Source organism: Lactuca saligna, chromosome 9, assembly GCF_052625555.1.
Source record: "Lactuca saligna cultivar CGN05327 chromosome 9, ASM5262555v1, whole genome shotgun sequence".
Lineage (NCBI taxonomy): Eukaryota > Viridiplantae > Streptophyta > Magnoliopsida > Asterales > Asteraceae > Lactuca > Lactuca saligna.
Window position 1 is genome coordinate 149776748 of NC_136425.1, and position 25515 is coordinate 149802262.

Below are 25515 nucleotides of genomic sequence, written 5' to 3' on the forward strand. Positions count from 1 at the left end.
TGGGTCATGCATGTATAGACATACCTACTAAACAACATAATCATTATCTAGCCAAGTGAAGGTTATATATTAACAACCACCAGCCATGTTACGATATAAAGTGGTGAGAGTCCCCTTTATGGAAAGCTTAGGCTTGTAATCGATATGTGTACTATAAGGATTGCAAGTAGCCATGTTATCATGAATGAGGATGTATCTAGCAAACTCCGACTTGGAATGAAACAACCTAGTAGATTTACGAGAGGCCACAATACCCAAAAAGAAGGACATAGGGCCCAAGTCAGACATGGGAAATTCATATGATAGCCTGAGATGATGTGCCAAATCAAAGGAGTGCAAGAAGAATTTAAGATGATATCATCCATATATAATGGAAGATAGTTAGTATCATTTCCACAGGAGAAGGTAAACATATAATTGTTTGACTTGACACTCTTGAAGTCTAAAGAAGAAATGTAAACCGCAAATCACTTATGTAGTAGTTTTATTAGGAGGTTGTTGTATAAACATAAACTAAAGATGAAAGTGAGGTTGGTGGGATGCTTGGGACCGACATTGGTTGTTGTGTGATATTATTGTTGGGTAGAGACGGTGCTTGGAGTTGGATATTAATGCATGGGGGCATATTGTTGATCTTAGAAGTAGGGCTGATATGGTACAAAAATGTTGTTGAACAGCTTCTAGAAAGGACCAAGAGGGTTGGTTTTCTTCTGAAATGAGGCATAATTGAGTTGAAACTATAGATGAGGGATTCAATGTGATTTTGGCTACTAAAACATGCCAAGAATTCTTGCAAACTGTTGTTGAAATGCCGAAAACCTTGACCAAATTGTGAAAAAGTTTCAAGGGCATTAGTATTTTCGTAGTAAGCATGAATGTTGGCATTGGAATGTTGACTCAAGCCTTGTGAACCTTTAAAATGGTTAGCGGTGGTATAAACAATAGCCTCCCACACCAACCATTAGATCCATTTTTATTGAGCCTGTTTTTCAACTTTCTAGTTTTTGTGTTACTAGAGTACAAAGAGGTAGTGATTTGCAATTTGTTATCAGAAGGAGATATCTACGTTTTCTTCTAAGCCACATGAAGGAAAAGCATATTTTTGGTTTCCAAGAAGGATGGAAAGGACTTGGTGTTGGTGAACATCAACAATGTTGTGATATGAAGTCGGTATTGTCAAAGAATTTGCATTACAAGTTTCACCTCAATATATCATAAGAAGATAAATCATCAACTAGATTATTAAACGCATGACAAAATTCGGTAATGGAAGAAGAGCCTTTTTTTTGTATTTTGAATCAATTCTTGAAGCTGTACCATGAGAGACATTTTGTTATTAAGGAAAAACTTTTCAAGCTTATCTCATAGATCCTTTGCAATGCAATTGTCACTATATATGATTTGGTGAAGGTGAGGATCAAACATGTAATAGAACCATAACCTAATACGATCATTAATAGCTTCCCAGTCCCATCATCATCATTGTACAAAGGACACCAAGTGGACAGTAGGAGGCTGGTAAGAGTCGTTGTAGACTTGTAGGCCTTTAGTTTGACGGCAAAAGAGCGACAACAAGAGGCCGTGTACACGGTGGAGCAGCAGTAATGATGAGGTGAATACAAAAGCCAGGAAAATATAGGGCAAGTAAATGTATTGGCAATAATCTACTACGCCAAGCTCGGTATCATGTGTGATACGGGAAAAGAACTATGTAGTTTTTTTTTTTCATTGATGTCAATATATAGATATACTAATTACCCTATATTATATAGAAAGTGTAAAAGTTATAGAAATATATTCTAACACCAACTATAATTTATTATGTAAAAAAAATATGAGAATACCTAAATCGAAAATAATAATCTAAGTACAAAGATTAATATATATATATTTTTTACTTCGAGTATATAACTAAAAAATATTTAAAAATATCAAAAATCGTCTCATAAATTTTGTCGTTACATGAGAATATTCTTTATGCAGGAACTATTATAGATGTACACACAAATGTGAACAGGGATGCCAAGCGTTAAAACAAGTTCAAAAACTGGAAGATGAACCACAAATGTATCGTGTTACATATCATGGGCATCACACATGCCAAATGATCGACGAAAACACACACTTGTTTTCGGACTATCAGGATCTAAGTTTCCGTCTACTTAATTCTATGGACTCTAAAACTATCCATTTACCAAATAGCCCCTCAACAATCAGTAATACCCATATTAACCCCTCAATAGAGCAAGAAGTTAATTCTAATGCACAAAGTATTGGTTATGGCCAATCAACCATTGGATTGTGGAACGATGTTTCCGAAAATGGATCTTCCGTCAATGATTTAACGTTTGATGAGAGTTTATTCTGTACGTTTGATTTTTAAAAGATAAAGTGTTTTAGAGTAGTTTATTTAGATGATCAAACTCCCTTTGAATGGTGGATATATTTTTGTTGGTTATATCGAAGGTTAAAGGTAGATGACAAAGTATGTTGTGGATTATAGATAACTAGAGGGTGAATCCATGCTTTGCATGGGGTAGTGGCATTTGATGAAGTTTGTTTTAAATGTTTATTTGACATTAAGTTTTTAGAAGCGTTTGTGAGCTTTTAACGGTACAAAAGTTTAGCTTTTAGTTTAACTAAAACGTTCATGCAGCATTTAATAAAATATTATTGAGCTTTTTAAATCAATTTCCAGAATTGCTCTTAAAAATATATTTATGTATTTATCTTTTTTAAACAATTATCCTTTTATCTAACTTTACATGTATCAAAAGCTTCGAACTATTTTTGCAAAACACTTATATAATAAATAAAGGCAACAGCGGTAGCTATCAGCTAACCGCTACTCACTCCGTTATAAGTTAGTTTTGCCAAAAATACCCTTAATCTATGTAGATTTTTTTTATATGTTTTGGGACAGAAGTAATTTTAACACACATGCAGTCTCACCCTGCATCTCACCCGACTACCACATGTGGGGACCATTTATTAATCCCAACAGTGTTTTAACTATTTTTACATAAATTGATACTCTCACTGCTTAACCAACAATTATTTTCTTTAATTTAGGAGACATTGTTATAGTACAATTTTGTAGTAGAATGAACCGAAAGTGTAATGCTATGATAATCAAATAAACAAAACTACGTTGCTCTTTATTGCATTTAATCTAGTTTTAAATAATACAAACGAAAAGATTCACAATGACCTTCTCTAATTTAAACATATTGTAGTTGTGAACAACCGTTTTGTATGAATCTGGGTGTTGTACAACCAACCAATTTGATTAAGAAATTAAGACGTTCAAGAGCAGAATCTGCATCTGATAGATTGTTCCATGTTTATGTTGACTTTTTTGAGTTATATTCTTCCATTTGTTGACAGCACCAACCATAGATGGTGTTGATGACCCTCCACTCCACGATTCTTGCAATACATACAAAATTTACAAAATCTTGAAAATACAATACTCTTTAGGAAAAAAAAATGAAACCAAAAGACTGTAATTATTATTGTTGTTAGCATGTTCACCAGATTCAATAGTGTTGGCAAGGAGAATTTAGTCATTTTATGATCCAACTTTCCTTTCAACACTTCACCAATCACTTCATCTAATGGTATGGTAGACATAATTTCTTTTTACCTTCAACGCAATCTCATTTACCTCTAAACGAAAATTATTTTATAAAATGTTGCTTCTTGTCTTGTGATACGACTCATCAAATTGCATAAAATAATCTTTAGGTTCTCTATCTGGACCCTTATAGCATACAAATCATCCCGTAATTTTTCATGCACTTATAATTTCATCATCTTTTTTTTTTGGATTATTCTTAGGACTAATATTATAAAAGCCCTAAATTTTTAACGCGTAATTGGTAAAAACCCTGATATTTTTTTTATTATTGCTCTGGCCACAACTTTTTGCAGAATTATCACTCTAGCCCACTTAACAAGTTTCATGGTTAACTTGGTTAACTTTTTTGCGAAATCAATCATAAAATGTTGAAATTTGGTCCCTGATGTTTGCAAAAAATTACACCATATTATTTTCTAACAATATTTTTCGTTTTTTGTATACTTTATTTATTTTCAGTTTTTTATTTTATAAATATATATACATTTTTTTTCTTTGTTTATATATACTTTATTCATTTTCATTTTTTTGTTTAACTTTTCAACAATTTGATTTTTTTTTTTACCTTTTGTTTTCTATTTTTTTAGTGTATATATAGAGTATATTAGAGGCTTTTTTCATTTTTCTTTTCGTATTATATTTTTAATTTTTTTCATATTTTTATTTATTTTTTTTCTTATTTGTTTTCCAATTATTTGTTTTTTTTTTTTTTTTTTTTTTTTTTTTTTTTTTTTTGTATTTTTAACTTTTTTATTGACCTTTTTCGAAAAATGTAAAATGTATTAATATATTAGAGTATATTATAATTTTGATAATTTATAGTTTTTGTAATTTTTTTATTTTTTTTCAAGTAAATAAAATAGTTATGTTTATATTTGTAATTTCGGTCCAACATATTTTCTTTTTATTATTTTTTCTTTAGTGTTATTATATTTATGTTACGAAAAAATGAAAACTAAGAATTAGTGTTTCATTGTGCTGTTTAACTTGCAAATTAAATCATATTTTTATATATGATATCAATAGTTTAAATTCAAGATAATATTTTTCAATTTAAGAATACACTAAAAGAATGAACAAAAAATATAATAATAGTCGGTCTCTATAAAAAAAACTTGTTATAGTAAATTAAATTAAATTCAAGTTCGTTTACTTGAATCAAAATAAATAAAAACATTAGAAAAACCATAAATAACTAAAATATAAAAAATAGAAACATAATGTAAAAAAAAAAACATATAAACAAATTGTTGAAAAATAAAGTTAAAAAACTGAAAATAAATAAAATATATAAAAAAGAAATAAAAAATGTATATATATATATATATATATATATATATATATATATATATATATATATATATATATATATATATTTGTAAAAAAAAAATTAAGTTTACAAAAAATGAAAAATAAACTTAAAAAACTATGTGGTGTAATTTTTTGCAAACATTAGGGACAAAATTTGAACTTTTTTAGGATTGATTTTGCAAAAAATTAACTAATTTAACCATGAAACTTGTTAACTGGGCTAGAGTGATAATTCTGCAAGAAGGTTGTGGCCAGAACAATAATAAAAAAAATATTAAGGCTTTTTCCAATTACACGTTAAAAATTTAGGGTTTTTATAATATTAGTCGAATTAAATATGGACTCTTATATATATATATATATATATATATATATATATATATATATATATATATATATATATATATATATATATATATATAGGGCCAAGTTCATTTAGGATGGACTAAGCTTGCATGGATAGTCCATGAAGTTTTTAACCCATGGATCCTATGGAAATAAAAGGTCATGGGTACTAGGGTTTACATGAATGTAACCCTAATCCTCCATACTATATAAAGAGGTCTTTGGCACATGAAATGGCACTAGTGTGTGTGAGAACAAAGGGTGACCGATTTCTAGTGTGCTTTCTATTCTCTCAAGTCTTCCAAGGTGTTTTTGTGATTTGTGATTCCACTTGAGGCATCCACATTATTGATGCTAGGCTATCATAAGTTCAAGCAATCAACCACTAAGAAAAGATATGCTATTCTACCAAGTTTTTATATTACAAGCACCCCATAACATGCTAGTTAGGTTGAGAACCTTGGAAAATTAAATTTGCACGTATAATAGAGAAAACATAGATCCAAGGTTTCTAGGGTTGCATGTACAACATAGGAGTGTTAGAATGCTCAAAACTCTTCAGTGGTATCAGAGCCTAGGCTTATCTTCATTATAGTTGATGGAAAATGCTTGAAAAAGTTGAAAATCTGTTCACTAATCAGTGGAATCACCGACTCCATGGGGTGACTCGACGAGTCCAAGTGTAAACTCAACCTACTCGTCGAGTAGGTTCTTGTACTCCGCGAGTAGGTGGCCTTGTGTGCAGATTTTTGAGTTTTGTTGTTGGAAATGGACTAGAATCATTAACCTAAACTGTTTTGGACTTATAAAACCTGTTTTGATGTGGTAATGATTAGCTAATCCATTTTCAATGGTTATTGTCAAATTTTCAAGCTTCATATATGTTTATATGATTCTTGAAATTGTTGATATGAATGTTTATACTTATGAGTTTTTGTAGATCATAGGAATTATTTGCAAATTGTTTGTTAGTGTAATTCTTGATCTAAATGCCAATCAATGGACTCGATAACTTGTCCTCAAGTTGTGAAATTTCAAAAGTCTTTTCTTTAAAACCATTAAAACTCATAAGTTATAGAAATGAAAAGTCTTGAATAGTTTCAAAACTTGCAATCAAGTCTTGGAATTTGTAAAGTCTCACACACACTTTAATTCCAAACCCTAGAGTTTTAAAAGTTAAAATTCAACTCTTATACTTTATAGTATTATAAGTTTATATATATATATATATATATATATATATATATATATATATATATATATATATATATATATATATATATATATATATATATAAGATCAAGTCAGTCTTACCGTTAGTAGGCCTCATTCACGAAGCCGGTCTATAAGAGGGGTATAAGGTTGTTGCCTACAAAATGGTAGCTTAATGGGTGTCCACTCTCACCCACCACTTCCTTGATTGGTGGAGGGTCGTTAGCTGAACGGATAGGACAAGGACTATAATTCTCATTACAAGTATAATCATAAATATAAAGTAACTAAACCTTATATAATTTCCCAATCTTAGTTGCTTTAGGAAAATGTGAGATTGGTGCCAACCCATGAAATTACACTTTGTACCATACCAAGTCATTGGTGGAGCATGTGTGGGTAACCGACACACTAACATGGACTAGTAAGAGTGGAAAAAGGTGACTTAATGTTTATCATAGATCGGTGGAGCGCGTGTAGGTAACCGACACAATGATTAGGTGATAAAGATTAAGGGTACCAAGTTAATGTGCATGGTTATTCACACCTTGTTTGTGATCCTCGGCATCCCAGTCACAAACTTGAGAGGGCACAATCGAGATTTAAACACGCCATTGAAAAGTTCAATGAATCTCAAAAGATCTAGGAGTTTCAACCCAATTAAACCTAATCATTTATTTCGTTCTTCATGGTGGAAATTGGTGAATCGTCATTTGCCTACCTTCAAATATTTTAGAGCTTGGATTACGGCATCCCTCTTCCAAATTATAAAGTATTTTGTTGGGTACTAGACTTAATATTACATTTAGGTGTCTTATTAAGGATTCTATATCTAATCTAAATGTGTCTTTCTTCTATTCAGATGTCTTCCAACAATGCTGCTTCTGGCTCAAACCCCACCAGCTCCTTCTCTCTCATGAACCTTTTTGGGAGAGTCATCTTTGATGGTTCAAACTTTAATTATTGGATCAGGAACATCAGGATTGTCACACGTTACGAGGATAAGGAATATTTCCTAAACAAGGAGTTGAAAGAAATTGATGAGTCTATTGTTACCCCAGAGGAGATCGCTAACTTTAGGGGTACATGAGAGAGATGCTACCAAAGTGGCATGTATCATGTTGACCACAATGACAGCTGAACTCCAGAAGTCCTATGAGGACTTTTACCCTTTTGAGATGTACATGGACCTGATGGACCGCTACCATCAGAGTGCTCGTCGAGAGAGGTATGAAATTATCCCTTCCAGGATAACAACCTGAATGAAGGATGGTGAACCCATCACAGTCCACATGCAGAAAATGCAAAGGTTTGTAGACTGTTTGCTGAAGTTGAATGTGAAATTCCTTGAGGAGTTGGCTATTGACATCATACTGCACTCCTTACCTACTTGTTATGATCAATTCCGAATTACCTATCACATGGATAGTGCATGTCTCTGTAGGGTTACGGTTGGGCAGCCCTGATATTGGATCACATAAGAACCTGGCGATTCGATCGGGTGCGAGACTGGTAGTCTCAGGGAATCGACTAAGGGTGTTGACTAATCGGTCGAGTAAGGGAGGATGGAAGTCGAGGTGCATTATGAAAATGCCAATTCAAGGATCTCTAGTTAGGAGCGGGGTATCAATTCGGATTTCGAATGGAACCCGAATCAAAATTCGTGCAGGATTTTGTTTCGGTGAGATGGGGTGTGGGGCATTTATATGCCAAGGGCAGCAAGGGAAGAATTTCATGGCAATGTACGGGTTTGTTTGATGGTAGTCTAAGCCATTATGATGTGTCTCGGTGGCTCTATCCGTAATAGAGCCATGACATGTCAAAATCAGGAAATGGTAGGTTAAAGGAGACCAGGTAGGATGCAAGACTACAACTATTCTGGTAGTATTCCCCGTTTTGTGTCGGATTCAGTGGCGACAAGTTGTCAGCCTATCTCGATCGGAATGATAAAATGGATTAAAGAAGAGAGAGCAGTTATGGTTACACGAGGTATCCGTCGGAGGTCGCAGGGGACTGCTGAGTATGTTTTTGGCTCAGCAATCGGGTATGTGTGCGGTGTTCCAGACAGTTAGCAGATAGGTTGGGACCAGTGAGGTCACCGGGTGTTCTCTAGGGAAGCAGCCAAGTGGCAGCAAGAGGAGTAGCAACGACTTTAGTGATCTGGGGTCTGTGTGTGGAATTGCTTGTTATTCGGTACTCACAGTTGATCATTGATTTTGTTCTTTAGGAAGCCACAAAGTATTTCTAGTGGGAAGTATTCTAGCTAGATTGGTTTCTTGGGAAATCGGTTCGATGATGATTCATTGTGGGCAGTCTGTCAGGGAGACAGACCATCTTGAACTTCAGGTTTGGATGAAGCAAATGTGATCAGGTTGCAAGGAATTTGTTCATCTTTGGGTTCTAGAACCCTACGAGGGTTGGGTGTGGTTACCTTGGAAAGGCGATGGCATGTTCAGGGCTGTGGCTATGAGGTCTTAGTTATTTGGTGTGAGGAATGGTAAAGAATGATTTTGCGGACGAAATCTAATTTAAGTGAGGAAGAGTTGTAACACCCGGTTTTGAAAGTGTTTGATTATGTCTTCGGACACCAAGGGTATAAGCATAATTTGATGATTCAGTTTTTATGGGTCTTGGGTCTTATCCGGAAGGTTGTAGGGCTCGGGTGTGGAGTTAGGAGCATAGGGTTTCTCACACCTTTTCGTGGATTTGAAGTTCGTAAGAGACAAACTTAGAATGAAGATGTTATAATACTTTGAGGGAATTGGCATTATTGGTCCTTAAGAGAGAAAAGTGGAAAGAAAGTGGCTAGCATGAGTACGCCCAACATAGAGGGGATGAGGAGTCGCGGGCATTGGAGGCGTACACCCAGAGTCTTTAAACCCTAATTTTTAGGGTGTGCCACTATATAAAGAACATTATACCCTCAAGGGTCAGCCTCCTTCTCACCCTTAGACAGTTTTTATGAAACCCTAATACTCTTTGAGTGTTCTTGGAGCTTGGAAGGCTTTGTGTGAGCATTTTGGTTTTTTGGATCCACTCTTCAAGGAAGAAAAGGTCAAGGCAAGGCGTTGATACAAAAGAGAAAGTTCAGATTTGGGATTGCTGCTTCCTTACAGATATTTTCATGGTATAAAGTCATGAACTTGATGATTATCTCCTTAGATCTCCTAGATTGAGTTTTGGGAGCATTTTGGTCCAAAGGTTGAAGCTTTTTGGTTCAATATGATTTCTAGGACTTGGAGTTGCTACAGTCAGTTCTAAATGAGTCCCTAAGGTAGAAAGTTGCCACCTTTGATGTCCTAATGGGTTCATGCATGATTTAAGACCATTTCCATGGAAGTAGATTGTAATTTTTGGAGTTTGAGCTTATGTGGGTCATGCAAAGCCATCAAGTAAGCAACTTTATGGTTTAAGACGCTAATGAGGACTTGGATCTGTAACTATAGCTTCTAGAGTAGAGTATTAAGCACTAAATAGGAAAGTGACTTAACAGGGGGATTACACTAAGCGTACATGTGGATATGCCCATCATACTCACCATTTGGCTTATACGCTTAGCGTACATAGGAGTACGTTCATCATACTCATCAAATATGGGTTAGGTTGTTTTAGGCCTCGGTTTGGGTTATGCAAGGGATTTTTGTTCCTTGGGCCTTAGTGGGCCATTAGAAGTCAGATAATGTGTGCCAAGGAGATTTTTGGGCTTAGGGTAAAGCCCATTAGAGGATTTGGGCCCTATTTGGTAAATTGGGACATTAATGGGCCACTAGTGGACTTAGAAAGCCTACCTAGTGTTGTGGTTTTGTTTTGGAATTGGGCCTAAGTTTGGATCATACTGGGCCAGGGGTAGATTGGTCATTTTACCCCATGCATGGATTTAAGGATTATTGTTTGGGATCCAATTGCTAATTGGGTATATTGTTTGGTAGAGGCATCTCGAGAAGTTGGCAAGGCAGCGACGAAGGAATTCGTGCGAGAAGCTTCGACAGGGTAAGGCGAGTCTCCTCACCAAACCAATGGGTCTAACGCACCAAGGTCGGGCCATTAACTGTTGTGTATATGAAATTTGGACTATTTGATATGTAATGTGCTAGTTGTTTTTATGTATTGTGTATGGAAGACCTCGGGGGGTTCCCGAGGCACTTTGGTGTAAGACCTTGGAAGGTTTTCTTGGAATCCTAGGTCAAAGACCTCGAGGGGTTCCCGAGGCACTTAGGTGTAAGACCTTGGTGGGTTTCCTTGGCATCCTAGGTCAAAGACCTCGGGGGGGGGGGGGGGGGGGGGTCCCGAGGCACTTAGGTGTAATACCTTGGAGGGTTTCCTTGGCATCCAAAGTCGAAGACCTCGGGGGGTTCCCGAGGCATAGGGCTAAGACCATGTGGGGGTTCCCATGGCACCCGGAGTAAGACCCTGGGGGTTTCCAGGGCTTCCTTATGTGTTGTTTGCATGGCTTATGTATTTTGTATAGTTGTTAGCTGATATGATATGTGTTGTGTGGATTGTGTATGGGGTATGCTCTGGAGGAGTCACTAAGCTTCGTGCTTGCAAGTTTTGTTTATGGTTTCAGGTACCATCGTTTTGGAAAGGAAGGGCTCATATTGGTTGGAGTGCACACACCTATGATTTCCACAATGAATGATTTTGGGATGAACTCTGATAAATGTTTTACTTAATGATGATTTGAACTGTTAGAGTAAATGGTATCAATGTTATAGCAATATTAAAAACAAAATTTTTACCTTCGATTATTGGGTCGTTACAGTCTAGGCTCTCTTGCCCGTTCCTTGTTCGGTTGTGGCTCTAGATTAGGACCATATGTTCGAGTTGTTGTCTCACCTTTGGTTACTTATGGTTACGCATTTTATGGGGGTTAGCTGGTAGTGGGACTATATGTGTGAGGGGATTAGTAGGCGGTAGTGAGTTGTATGATTGTTGTTTTCATGTATTACGTTCATACTTGATCCTGATTGTTTATATGTCGACATATTATGTTTGGTTTGGTTGAGGTGGTCCTGATTTGTGTAGTAGGCCAAAATACCCGGTGCGGGCCGGCTGTATGTCGTAGGCACGAAGGCTCTGGAAGAGCAGTAGGGTTAAGGCGGTAGCCCAAAAACTCCTACGTATTCTAGCTCGATGGCAGATTTGACATGTTGTATATTCGCATACTAACCTGCAGTATTCCATCAGGAGGATTACTAGACCCGAAGATTGACTGGGCCTAGGGTATTCCAACCCAATGGTTGACTGGTCCTGACATGTTTGATTGTATAATTAACCTGTTTATATGGTGGTATTTTTGGAGGAACTCACTAAGCTTTATGCTTACTTAATTGTTTATGGTTTTAGGTATCATCGGTTATTGCTTGAAGGCAAAGGCAGGACTGTACACACTTATCAACAACATTCAAGATTCTACATTACTACAATACTTTGATTTTAATAAATGTAATTCAGAATAAATGGTTTTCTATATTAGTGGATTAACAAATTGGGAAGTTTTTATCTTAATAAAAATGAAAATTTTTGTTTGTGAAAATGGGACGTTACACCAACATCCATTTTTATCAAACAAGGCTCACATTAAGGACTTAAATTCATGCATGGACTCATATTAACCACCAAGATGACAATTTTATGCATCTAAAACATCAAAGGGTCTGAGATCTAGCACGTATAACTTCTGGAGTTTCCCAAACTCACAAAAGAACCCATGGGACCAAAATGAACTAAAAAACAAGGCTTAACCTCTACCAAGAAGATGAATCATCAAGGTAAGAACTTTTTACCTTCAAAAGCTTCCTAAGTTGATGTAGGTTTTGGATCTAGAAGCTCAACCTCAAAAGTCACTTCCAAGCTCAAGAACACTCAGAAGGGTAAACTAGGGTTTAATTGGATGTGAATAACAGTGGAGACTGATGAGGGTGAGTGTCCAAAAGGACATAGTGATGCTTAAATAGGGCTCATGCCCAAAAATTTAGGGTTTAGTCTTTTGCTGCGTATGTCCTACGTACACCACGTATGCCCAATGTACGTGGCTAAGCTTCCCGATCTAAGGCGCGTATGTACGCTAAACGTACCAAAATGTAAACCCAACGTACGAGGGGACCATTTTCACAAAATATTTTAAACTTTAAGGAGAAAAGAGGAAAATACCTGGACTTCGATGTTACATGACCATTCTAGACACCTCTCCCATAGAAGATCAATCAACATAATAGCTTGGAATCATTGAAATCTTATTTATAAGATCCAAGTAACGATTTACAACTATAATTATAAAGTCCACAGGGGTAGAGTAAGTGTAGCTGCCTTACAGAGTACAATAGATGAGAATAGGGATCTTAGGTCCGTCTTACATGAAGATTATGGAAAGTTGTGCACACAAGAGTGTCGTAGGGCTTCACCGCAGGCTAGAATGAAGAAAAATGGGTTTACAGGAAGGATAATCGAGAGAGAGAGAGAGAGAGAGAGAGTGGTTTTAAGAGTGTGTGGAATGAATGAGGGATTGTTGGTTATTTATAGGGCCAAAATGCATATGTGCGTTGCGCCTAAGGGGTGTGCTTTGCACACTTCAAACAAGTTGATCCATCGGGCTGCCTACATGTGACACAATCTGGGTGGAACTACGTGGCTGACTTCGTGCTCAAGCTACGCGGACATGCGTTCACGTGTGACGTTTTCCATATTTTTAAAATTGAATAACTCCTTCATTGGAGCTCTATTTTTGATGTTCTTTTTATTCGTGAAAAGCTCTCGACGAGATCTACAACTTTCCTTTAGACTCCGTCAAATAATTTGAATTTATTTTATTTACACAGGCTTCACCTATTAACGCCTGTATAAAATGAATAACTCCCACATCCAGCATTCGTTTTTTTTTATTGTTTTTATATCTTTGGAATCCTAACAACGAGATCTTCAACTCTCTTGTATATTATTTTGGCTAACAATCTATCGATCTAAAATTCGATATTGGTTCGCACACTCTTATGCCGAATTTTTGAAAAATCATAACTTCATCTAGTGAAGTCAGATTTAGATGATACCTATATGCACGAATTTGCTTTTATGACATCTATGAATTCCGTTTAGACTTCCTATGATAAAAAGCAATCTAACCCAGATTCACTTTTTTCCTTATCCGTAGTTGTGTCGGTTTATCGCGAGACATTGGCGTTTCCTAACTTCTTCGTTCTAACATGGAATGAGGCATTCTAGATATGTACGAGATCCTAATTGAGAATATTATAGGTTGAGATTATTTTCCCTAATTGGTCTTTTATTTTTGACATGTATTTCAAATTTTATTTATTTTGTTATATAATATATCTTAATATCAGGGAAAACATACAAGCACAAAATGTATGAATAATCTTGTCTTATTCATTCACAAAATAACTAAATGACTCGACCCCAAGGGTTACATGTTTGATTATTAAGCCTAGCTAGAAACATGAGCACTACTATTCTCTCTCCCTTAGGATGATTCTGTTCCGGAATCATGCGTTAGCAAACAGATGTAAATAGCGACTCTTCCTATCACTTTCTATTTCCCAGTTGAGATTTCATCATATTGGGTGTTTCCATCGCACTAGCTTTAAGTCACTCATCTTACAACGTAACTTCTTTGTCTTAGGGTCGACAATTTCTATAGGCTCTTTAACCAACCGCCTATCTTCGTCGATCCTTAACTCTGAAAGTAGAAGCATATCCACTTCTTCTCCCGAGTACTTCCTCAAATAACAAACGAGAAAGGTATTATGGATACCTTCCAGTTTGGCAGGAAATTCAAGCTTGTAAGCTTGATTCCCTATACATCGAAGTACCTTGAATCGTCTTATTAAAGAAGGACATAACTTCCCATGCTTTGTGAATATAATAAGTCCATTCCATGGCGAGACTTTAAGTAACACTTAATCCCCTACATCAAATGTTATCGTTCATCGTTTCTTATCTATGTTGCTCTTTTGATGAATTTAGGTAGCTAACATCCTTTCCCGAATGACTTTAAGCTTCTCGGCGGTTTGGTTTACTATATCTGGACTCACAAAATACTTTTCTCCCACTTGTAGCTAAAACGACAGTGTTCGACACTTCCTTTCATATAGTGCTTCATAGGGAGGCACCTTGATGCTTGAGTGATAAATATTGCTAAAGGAAAATTCGGCCAAGGATAGATGGTCATCCCAATTACTAGGAAACTCTAAGATGCATCCCAGTTTACATCCTCCAAGGCTTGGATAGTTCTCTCACTCTTATAAAAGAGGTGACAATTTTTGAATAAATACATATAGTAGCGGCTTATAGATGTATGTTATAATAATGAACCTACAGACATAAGTACAAATTTCAGGGTTTACAACTATTCGTCGTCGTAAAACCGACGATAACAATATGAGTCTTCCTACAAATATAACATGTTTCTGAATAGAAATAAATGGCAAAAGAAAGTATTCGTCGTTGCCGCTTTTTACAGGTAAACGACTAGTGTGTGGGTGTCTATATATATATATATATATATATATATATATATATATATATATATATATATATATATATATATATATATAATCCAATCTCATTACCATGAATCGTCATTTTCTTAATGAACAGAAAAAAATAACATTCAATAGAGACGAATTCAGTGAACGGGTTCATGTCTTGAAAGTCCAAAATTCGTACCCAGTTAAATGGCCTATTCCTAAACAACTTGCCTTGAACAGTAGACCTAAACATGGTACCCTTTAAAGGCATCATTATGATGTTGAATATGCTTCTAACATCATACTAGAAACATTTATTTCTGATTTCTAGGAATTCTTGGATTATTTAGATGTATATCTGATGATATAACATGTTTTGTAAATATTCCAACAAAACAGTGATATTTTGTTTTAAGCCAGTTCAAACAACAGAATATTGCAAGGAAAAAAAGAGTCACCCTTTGTGATCTATGAGGCTTTTAGTTTATGGAATGGGATCCTTTAAGACTAAGAAATCCAAGAAGGACCACATAGTTAGATCATGTTTCTTTTATGGAGAAATAGGACTCGCAAGAGGAACTGTCCCTCTTATTTGAAAAGAAAGTCTGGAAAGACTAGTACTTCAAGTATCTACTAATAGCACTTATGATTTTCATTTAATAGTCAGGTACTTGGTACTTAATGTTAATCTAATATTTATAAATGGCTTGTAGATGTTTACATTGGAGTAATCAGCTAAGTACATGCAAGTTAGAACTTCACTCTCAAAATTTAGTTTATAATTTATGCTTAGAACATAATGTACTTGTATTGTAAAACAACGCTTTTTTTGGAACAATGTTTGTTTTAATTTAGCATGTCCAAATATATGTCTTAGGTACTTTATTAGAATTTGATTATTTACTTAAATTGTTTTTCATAACGATAATATTCATATTCAAAATGATTAACTTATATTTATGAGACTATATCTCATAATAGAATTATAAAGTAAACATCAATGTTTTCTATATAACAAGTTCTATATGAAAACACTTTTGACTTAAACTTGTTTTGAATCAAACTTATCTATGACATTGGTATCATTATTATATAAATAAAAGACACATATTCCAACTTTAAGAAATGAATCTTTGAAGGCAAATAATGTAGCTTATTTGACATATGTGGATCTTATTTATATATAAAATATTCTTAATGATATTGAGAAAATAATTATTAAGGAACTATACACAATGATATATTAATTATATCATTTCTAATAAATGTCTAGGATTTTGAAAAAGATACCAGTTCAACTTTATTAACAATTATAGTCGTCATTATATATACATGTTAAAACATAATTATGAAACATTTGTTAATGTTTTAAAATATAAAGTTGAGATATAAACCAGTAAGAACCATATAAAGCTATAGTGATAATATATGATAAATTAAACCTTACTTGATATGGTTTATTTTCTAATCAATATATATTATATTTCTTTATTCTTTTTGGATTATGCTTTAATCGTTAGCAATTGTACTTTGAATGCAAACACCAACTAATAACTAGATAAAACATGTTATAAAATTTTATATGGAAATGGTCCATCGCTATCTTACTTAATGTTTTGTAGATTTGAAGACTATATTAGACAAAAGCTTCTAAACCTAATGTGTACTATTTGTATATTTATAGAATACTCTGAAAGGTCCTCTACTTTATTATATTAAAACCCACCAAGAATAAGTTATGTTATTCCTCTGAAGGTAGAGTTATCATAAATCAAGCTTCCAGTGACAAACCAAGTGGGAGGCACATGAAACTTGAAACAACTCAAGAACCATAGCATGATGTTGTAAAAGTTGGCACTAGTTTTAGCAAGAAACTATTGAACAAGAATAATATCTATTCATAAACACGAATTATTTGCATTAATGGTAGAAATCGTATATAACTTAAGAAATGTGGAATCTCTCATTGATGAGTTATTCTTGATGGTTTCTAGCAAATCCATTAACTACTAAAATGCTATATCAGCTCTTGAATATGATTAATGACTTAGAATCATGTACACTAAGATGTAATCCATGTATAGTAATTTAGTATGGGCTTTACTAATCTTCCTCTCTATAGAAAGGTTAGAAGGAGTAAGTAAATCATTAAGAAAGAATACATACTGTGACAACCCAAAGTTTATTCTGTTACATCACCCCGTTACCGTTACCGTTATAAAAGTTACGTTAATTAGAGGTCAAAATAAATAAACGTTATATTTATAATATGTCATTAGCGTCGTGATAAAAGAGCTAAAGACACTTACTTTACATTTCCATTTTTATTCGGAAAAATGTTAAATTTTATTACGACCACTAAATCGGGTGCGACCAAAAGCCCCGTATAACGACAATATCGGGTAGAATCCCACTGAGCTCCAACTCCAACCCCTATATAAGGGTGAGTGGAGTCCATTAGAGACTTTTTACACTCTCCCCACTCTCTCTCTCTCTCTCTCTCTACAACTGAAATTCGAACCAAAAATCATCCGTTTCGAGCCCCAAACGAGTAGGTAAACTATCCTAACTTGTTGTATAACTTATCTAGCCTGCAAATTCGAGTTTAAAACATAAAATAGGGACAAAATCATGTGTTTACAGCCCAAGAACACTCTTGGGCCGTGAACACCATTTAATGGGGTTTTTAAGCCCCAAAACCCCTCCAAATTGTCCCTAAGGCTTAGATATGACTTGTAGGCTTATGAAATCGGACTTAGAACAACTTGAACTAGCATTTTGGGGAGTAAACATGAGTTTACTGCCCAAGAACATGCTTGGGCCGTAAACTCCCCTTCATGGGGAGTAAACTCAATTCCATGTGTTAGAAATGCCCTAAACACCCCCTATAGCCTTGGAAAAATAGCTTGAATGCAATACCATTGTTGTAAGGGCCTTCAACTTCAATAAAACTAGGGGAGTAGGAGTTCACGGTCGTGAACTCCCATAGGGGTGGTTCATGGGCAGTAAACTCCCATTTAGTGCCCAAATGGTACCCAAACTCCTTCATTCAACTTGGAAAAATGCTTAGGAAATTACCCTCTACCATTTAAGACTTGAAAACACCAAAGGAATGAGTGTATAGGAGCTTACGACCGTAAGCTCCCTTGCTTAGGGCCGTAAACTCCTCAATGGTCCATGTGAAGTCTTAAATCCATTCATACAATTTAGATCTGGACCTAGCAAAATTCCACGATTGATATGAGACCTTTACGCATCCTAGAACACCCTCACCATGAGTATACGGCTGTAAACTCATGGGATTTGTCCCAGGGCCATAAACACTAAGTATAGAGTTTACTCTTGGAGAGTAAACTCCATTCCTAAGCCATTCTAGCCCTTAAATGTTACCTGGGACACCCTAAACACTTAACCAAGTGTTTTCCGCTCTTTAGGATGCGTATACTTGTTTAATTGGTATTATATATACTAATTGTATGTAAACATATGTTATCATATGTTAATAGGTCACTAAGTGTGTCCAAGTCTTTACTTGACACCGAGCACCCAACCGGTGCCTTCGCCGGATCCACTTACACCAGGTGAGTTCATACCCCTGAATGAACCTTTTAAATGTTTTTACATGTTTTATAGGGGGGGGGGGGGAATACAAGTTAAACATGCCAGTTATCATATCAATCATATGTGATTGATAACCCGCATGCACAAGGATTTACCACACTGTAAACTGTTTTACCAAGTAGGATACTATAAATGGTTTTCTAAAAGGTTTTCTCTTGTTCAAAACTCTTACATATACTGTTTTATCAAAGTTCATTTAAACTGGTTTATGAAAAGTTTTCAAAGAATTTCTAAAGGTTTTCAAACTCATTTTACCAAAGAACACCAAGTTGTGATTTTCTCAAGAATAAAGGTTTTCTTCCATGTTTTGATACTCCCTCTTAGTTTAAACTCCTACTTGTTAACGCTTTCACTTCGTGATACGCTTATACTGTTATCACTTTTACTTCACTTATACTTATTACACTTTTAGTTCACTTATACTCATTACGCTTGTACCTCAATTAGACTTGTTATCGCTTCTACTTCACTTACATTGGTTAACGATCCTACTTCACGATTTGCTTATACTTCACGATACACTCCTGCTTCACGATACGCTCCTGCTTCACGATACGCTCCTACTTCACGATACGCTCTTACTTCACTATGCGCTTATACTTCACGATATGATTCCACTTGTTACACACTCAAACGTAGTTAGATGTATGTTTGCGCTTGTATAGATGTATATAAATAATGATTGAAGGACTTAGGAAGGCTTGTCCGCCCTATTTCCTTTTCTTCGTTGAGATGTGGTCTGTTGGGATCGGATGTCCATCCGAAGGTCGTTTGATTCATTAGTTATATATTATGTATACAAGCATAGACATATAGGTTTACTCTAGTCAGTTTAGTTATGGGTCTCTACCTCTAGTTCAACACTTACATCGGAAGCACATTACTCACTATTTGGGATGCATCTTCGGGACACGGCCTTCTCTGTCATCTAGTTGGTAACCAGAGTCTCTTGTAGGGAGAGTGGACATTCTGTGTATAGATCTATACGGGATTGACACCCCTGCACCCTGACTGCTAGCTACAGTCCACGACCTACCAAGCCAAGGAGTGACAAATGTCATATTCTCTAGACGCTTGTAGGGCGTCAGGTACTCTACTGTCGATTAGTATGGCTACGAGTATCCTAGGTTACCTTATAATTCATGGCCTTGAGGTAATGGTTTTTCACCAGAAATTTACACTGTATGCTGGAACGCACTCTCGGAGTCACACTGTTTTAGACCTTGCTAGACGCATCATTCATTTGATACTGTATGGGGTCTGTATTCACTGTTTTAGACCTTTCTAGACGTATCATTCAGTTGATACTGTCTAGGGTCTGTGTTCACTGTTTTAGACCTTGCTAGACGCATCATTCATTTGATACTGTCTGGGGTATGTATTCACTGTTTTAGACCTTGCTAGACATATCATTCAGTTGATACTGTCTGGGGTCTGTGTTCACTATTTTAGACCTTGCTAGCTATACCTTTCGTTTGGTACTGTCTGGGGTCTGTGTCTCTTTCTGTTAGACTGAGCCAGGCGTGTCGTTCATTCGATACTCTCCTGAAGTCTAAGATTCCTTTGCCTTAGTCAGCAGTCCTCACTGCTGAGGCATATGTTATTTTCCCTGATATTCTCCAACATTCTTAAAAAGCAAATCCCTTATTTTGAAAATGAAAGTTTTTAAGGGAAACTACTTTTTACCACATAACTCTGACCAGTCTTGGTAGAAGACTGCATTTTTAAATAGAAAATATAGGATTTTCTAGAAATGACTCTATTTCACTGTATACTTGAAAACTACCACTTACATAAAGTTATTTGAATAAAATGCCACTAAATGCTTATGAACTCACCAGCATTTGTAAAAATGCTAATACTCGTTTTTCAAATATCTTGTATTCTCAGGTCAGCATTAGACAGGTACAATCCAGGAGCTTCTGTTGAAGACTATTTTGTGCCAAGCTGCACCTATATATTTTCTTGTATTACCTGGATGTACTGTTATGTAAACCATGTAAAACTATTACTATTAATGCAATGTTTTGTTGTACTTGATTTACTATAATGCATGTGTTGTGATACTTGACATGACGTCATACACCCCAGAACATTTCCGCCGTTCCGGTTTTGGGGTGTGACACATACATAGAGATCTATACACATTTAGCAAGACTTATTAGAAATGGATTTTCTCATGCTCATGTCATTGACTATGATATTTATCTTTCTCAAGTTATTGATATGATCAAACCATTTTCACAAGTATCTATGATTAGATCAACAAGGATATGTATTACCATAACTATAGTTTCTTAATATGAGATATGACAAATAGATTTCAAGAAAAAACAATTTTCTTAATAGAATTTCACTTGAAGATATCTATATAGCTTAGCCTGGAAGTTATCTTCATCCATGTTATCCTAATAAAATGTGTAACACTTGATATCCACTTGAGGATGTAAATCAAACATATCAAGGTTAGAATCATCATATGAAAAACTCAATGTATGCTTTTATATCAAAATGCAGATAACATATTTATTTACTAAGAACTTGTGGGAGGATACTGATATTCCTAATATGGTAAGGATAAGACATACTTAATCATGAGAAACTACATTATGACTATACAAGGCTCTTTTACCTTTACTTCGGAAGTGTTTCTAAGAGGAAAGACTTAGGAAAGACAAGATACATTCTTAGGATGTAAAATCTATATAGATAGATAAAGATGAATGTTAAAACTTTTAATCTATTGCATATATTAACATTATCTTTAAAGAGATCAAGATTCAAGACACCTTTGGAGGACTCTTGACATTGCCACATTGCAACTTTTTAAGAATGCCTCAAAAGGACCCAGCACATAGGTTTAAGCTAGATAAATAACTTAAATTCTATTTTCTTCGTAAATAAAATTTTCATTTATGCTATACTATGCACAAGACATGGTCTATGACCATGCTAGGAACATATCATAAGATACCAACTAGATACATATGTAAGTCACTAGGCGACTAGAAAGACATTGGGTTAATATTATAAAAGCCCTAAACTTTTAACGCGTAATTAGAAAAAGCCCTGATATATTTTTTTTTATTGTTGTGGCCACAACTTTCTCGTAGAATTATCACTCTAGCCCACTTAACGAATATCATGGTTAAGTTGGTTAACTTTTTTGCAAAATTAGTCCTAAAAAGTTGAAATTTAGTCCCTGATGTTTGAAAAAAATTACACCACATGTTTTTTTAACTTTATTTTTCGTTTTTTCTATATTTTATTTATTTTCGGTTTTTTCATAAATATATGTACATTTTTTATTTTCTTTTTTTATATATATATTTTACTTATTTTCATTTTTTAACTTTATTTTTCAACAATTTTTTTAAACCTTTTTACCTTTTGTTTTCTATTTTAGTGTATATATAGAGTATATTAGAGTTTTTTTTAGGTTTTTTCATATTTCTTTTCGTATTATATATATATTTTTTTCATCTTTTTATTTTTTTTTGTTATTTGTTTTCCAATTATTTGTTTTTTTTTTTGTTTTTTTTATCTTTTTTTGACATTTTTCAAAAAATATAAAATGTATTAATATATTAGAGTATATTACAATTTTGATAATTTATAGTTTTTGTAATTGTTTTTTATTTTTATTCAAGTAAATAAAGTAGTTATGTTTATATTTGTAATTTCCGTCCGACTTATTTACTTTTTTTTTCTTTAGTGTTATTATATTTATGTTACGAAAAATTGAAAATAAAAAAAATAGTTTGTTTACTAAGAATTATTGTTTCAATGTGTTATATAACTTGCAAATTAAATCATATTTCTATATGAGATATCAATAGATTAAATTCAAGATAATATTTTTCAATTTGATAATAGACTAAAAAAAAAATAATAATAATAGTCGATCTTTATAAGAAGAAAACTTGTTATAGTAATTCATATTGAATTCAAGTTCGTTTACTTGAATCAATGTAAATAAAAACATTAAAGATCATAAATAATTAAAATAGGAAAAAAAAAATATAATACAAAAAAAAAAAAGTGAAAAAAATAAAGTATAATACGAAAAGAAATATGAAAAAACCTAAAAAAAAACTCTAATATACTCTATATATACACTAAAAAAATAGAAAACAAAAGGTAAAAATGTTAAAAAAAATTGTTGAAAAATAAAGTTAAAAAATAAAAATAAATAAAGTATATAAATAAAAAGAAAATAAAAAACGTACATATATTTATAAAAAAAACGAAAATAAATAAAGTATACAAAAAACGAAAAATAAAGTTAAAAAACCATGTGGTGTATTTTTTTTAAAACCTCAGGGACTAAATTTGAACTTTTTAGGACTAATTTTGCAAAAAAGTTAACAAACTTAACCATGAAACTCTTTAAGTGGGCTAGAGTGATAATTCTGCAAGAAAGTTGTAATCACAGCAATAATAAAAAAAATAGTAGGACTTTTTCCAATTACGCGTTAAAAATTTAGGGCTTTTATAATATTAACTCAAAGACATTCTAAGAGTACTTAAGAAGAACTAAGAGAATGTATATGAGATAATCAGTGTAGAAGAAGATATTTGTGTAAAGAGATACACAAGATGCTAACTTCAAAACATATATATATATATATATATATATATATATATATATATATATATATATATATATATATATATATATATGAATTATAATTGGATTATGACTTCATTATGGAATGAAGAGCAAGTTTTGCTGGAATGAGGTCCAAGCAAAACATAATTACACAATCTACTAAATAAGAATACATTATAAAATATGATTGGATGAACAAGATCATTAAAAAACTATGTTATGTCCTTCCATTAAGGGATAACCTACAAATCTTTTGTGACTTATAGAGTATATTTAATCAAGCTAAAAAAATCTATGTCACGTCAAAGCACTAATCATATACTCCAATATATTTAACTATAATTAGAGTAAAGTCAAATATGGAGATGATAGTATTCGTAAAATTCACACAAATTAAATTTAGTCAGGCTCATTAATAAAGTCCTTCTTGTTAGCTAAGTATGAATGATCACACTTCAACTATAGGACATCATTATTCTAGATATGATATTTTTATTTGAATTTAGTGTTTGGATATTGTAACAATAAGACCAAACTATTATATATATATATATATATATATATATATATATATATATATATATATATATATATATATATATATATATATATATATATATATATATTTATTGACAAAAACATTAAGAGCATATTAGTCTTACTACATATCGGAACATTAAGAGAAGAACTATTATATTGTTGTGTTCTATATTAACATGTTTAATCCATAAATAATTTTATTATTCTCAAAGTTCATAGTCGATTATAATTATGAGAGCAATTATGCAGTAAGACTAATATGAATTGGATTGGTTGACTCTCACCGGATAAAAGTAGGCAAGTGGTTGTAACCAAAGATTCATATGTACTTGTTAGAGATTTGGTACTAAATGGACCCACATCAAGATCACCTCATAAATCATTGTTATGAGTGACACTTGATTAGAAGGTACTATATTTGTATCCTTAACACCTGAGATACATGGTGAGACTTATGTTGTACAGCCCAAAAGTTACAAATAAAATTTTTCATTTTTAAATCACGAATTTCATTCATAATTGTTTAAAATAAATCCATTGCATCAAGCCAGAACAAAATATCATAGTATCCATAATAATAAATGCGGAAAATGCTAGAGAGTGAATATTGGGCCATCAAGTAGGGCCCTTCCCTTTAGTACCGAAAGTACCTGAAACACCCAAATAAATTAAAAGAAAAATCTTAGTGAGTTTCCTAAATAACACATACCAAGAATATAAGTGAGCCCAGCCTTGGGGTTTATACCAACCCAACACAAATATGGGCTCCCACCCTGGGGTTTATTCCAACCCAACAATACACAATGGGCCCTGCCCTGGGGAATATTTCAACCGGATATATCATATTAGGACCCCATCCTGGGGTGTATTTCAACCCGATTATAAAATAAAACACACAACAATTAATATATTGCATAACAAATAATGGGTCGGCCTTTGTGCCTTCGACCCATAATACCGAGAAGAGACTCACCTCGATCTGTTGAAATTAAAATCTGCTCGGCTACCAATCAAAAATCTCACACTGTAAAGATATACAATTACCCTAATTAGGATTATGACACAAACCGACTAAGGGCCCAAAATCCTAAATCCAAACTCCTTCACTAAGGCCCAAAAGTCTTTCTTCCTAATTGGGCCTACATCCAAGGTCCAAAACAATAATGGGCCACAAGGCCTAATAGGCCCAACCTTGACACCCATTACCCAAAAATAATTTACAAGGCCCAATTACCCTAATAGTTCCAGACCCAAGGCTAAGTAGGGCCCAAATGGCTCAAAAGCACACCGAAAGCCCAACACCCACTGCAGGCGTACGACCAACGTACAACCTCAATACGCTTAGCGTACAAGGTTTTGTGGTGGTACGTGTATTGTACAAGATAGAATGCCCAACATACAAGTATCCTATACACTATCAACCATTAAGTTCTTAATACATCTAAACTAAATGTCTAAAACCAAATCTGACTCGATTAAGAGGTCCTAGGGCATAAAGTTGGCAACTTTATGCCCTTGCATGTCACATGGGATCCTAACACCTCATTTAACCCATTAAGACCCCTTTTAAGAGCTTAAATTCGAGCATGGAGTCTTAACAATCATCAAGCTAACATTTGTATGCTTTCAACATGTCCAAAGAGCTTAGATCAAACATGTCAACCCTATGGAGTTGCCCAAACTCGTAAGAGAGGGTTTATGGGCCAAGAAAGCACTTAAAACCAAACCCTAACTCAAACTAGAAAAACAAT

General features: G+C 34.0%; 1 protein-coding gene across 4 annotated transcripts in view; it reads left to right on the forward strand.

Moving 5' to 3' along the window:
* LOC145014324 (putative WRKY transcription factor 70) overlaps nt 1–20732 on the forward strand; it is a 34730-nt gene extending 13998 nt beyond the window's left edge. For 2 of the 4 annotated variants that reach the window (XR_013665497.1, XM_078972705.1), the window contains one exon: nt 1984–2621. Coding sequence is in view for 2 of the 4 variants with exons in the window: in XM_078972705.1 (XP_078828831.1) it covers nt 1984–2383 (400 nt within the window). In the remaining 2 variants the exon portion in view is untranslated. Of the gene's footprint in view, nt 1–1983; nt 2622–20502 lie in introns of those variants that run through there. The other 2 variants (XR_013665499.1, XM_078972706.1) reach the window with 2 other exon arrangements.
* Nucleotides 20733–25515: the final 4783 nt, after the last annotated feature.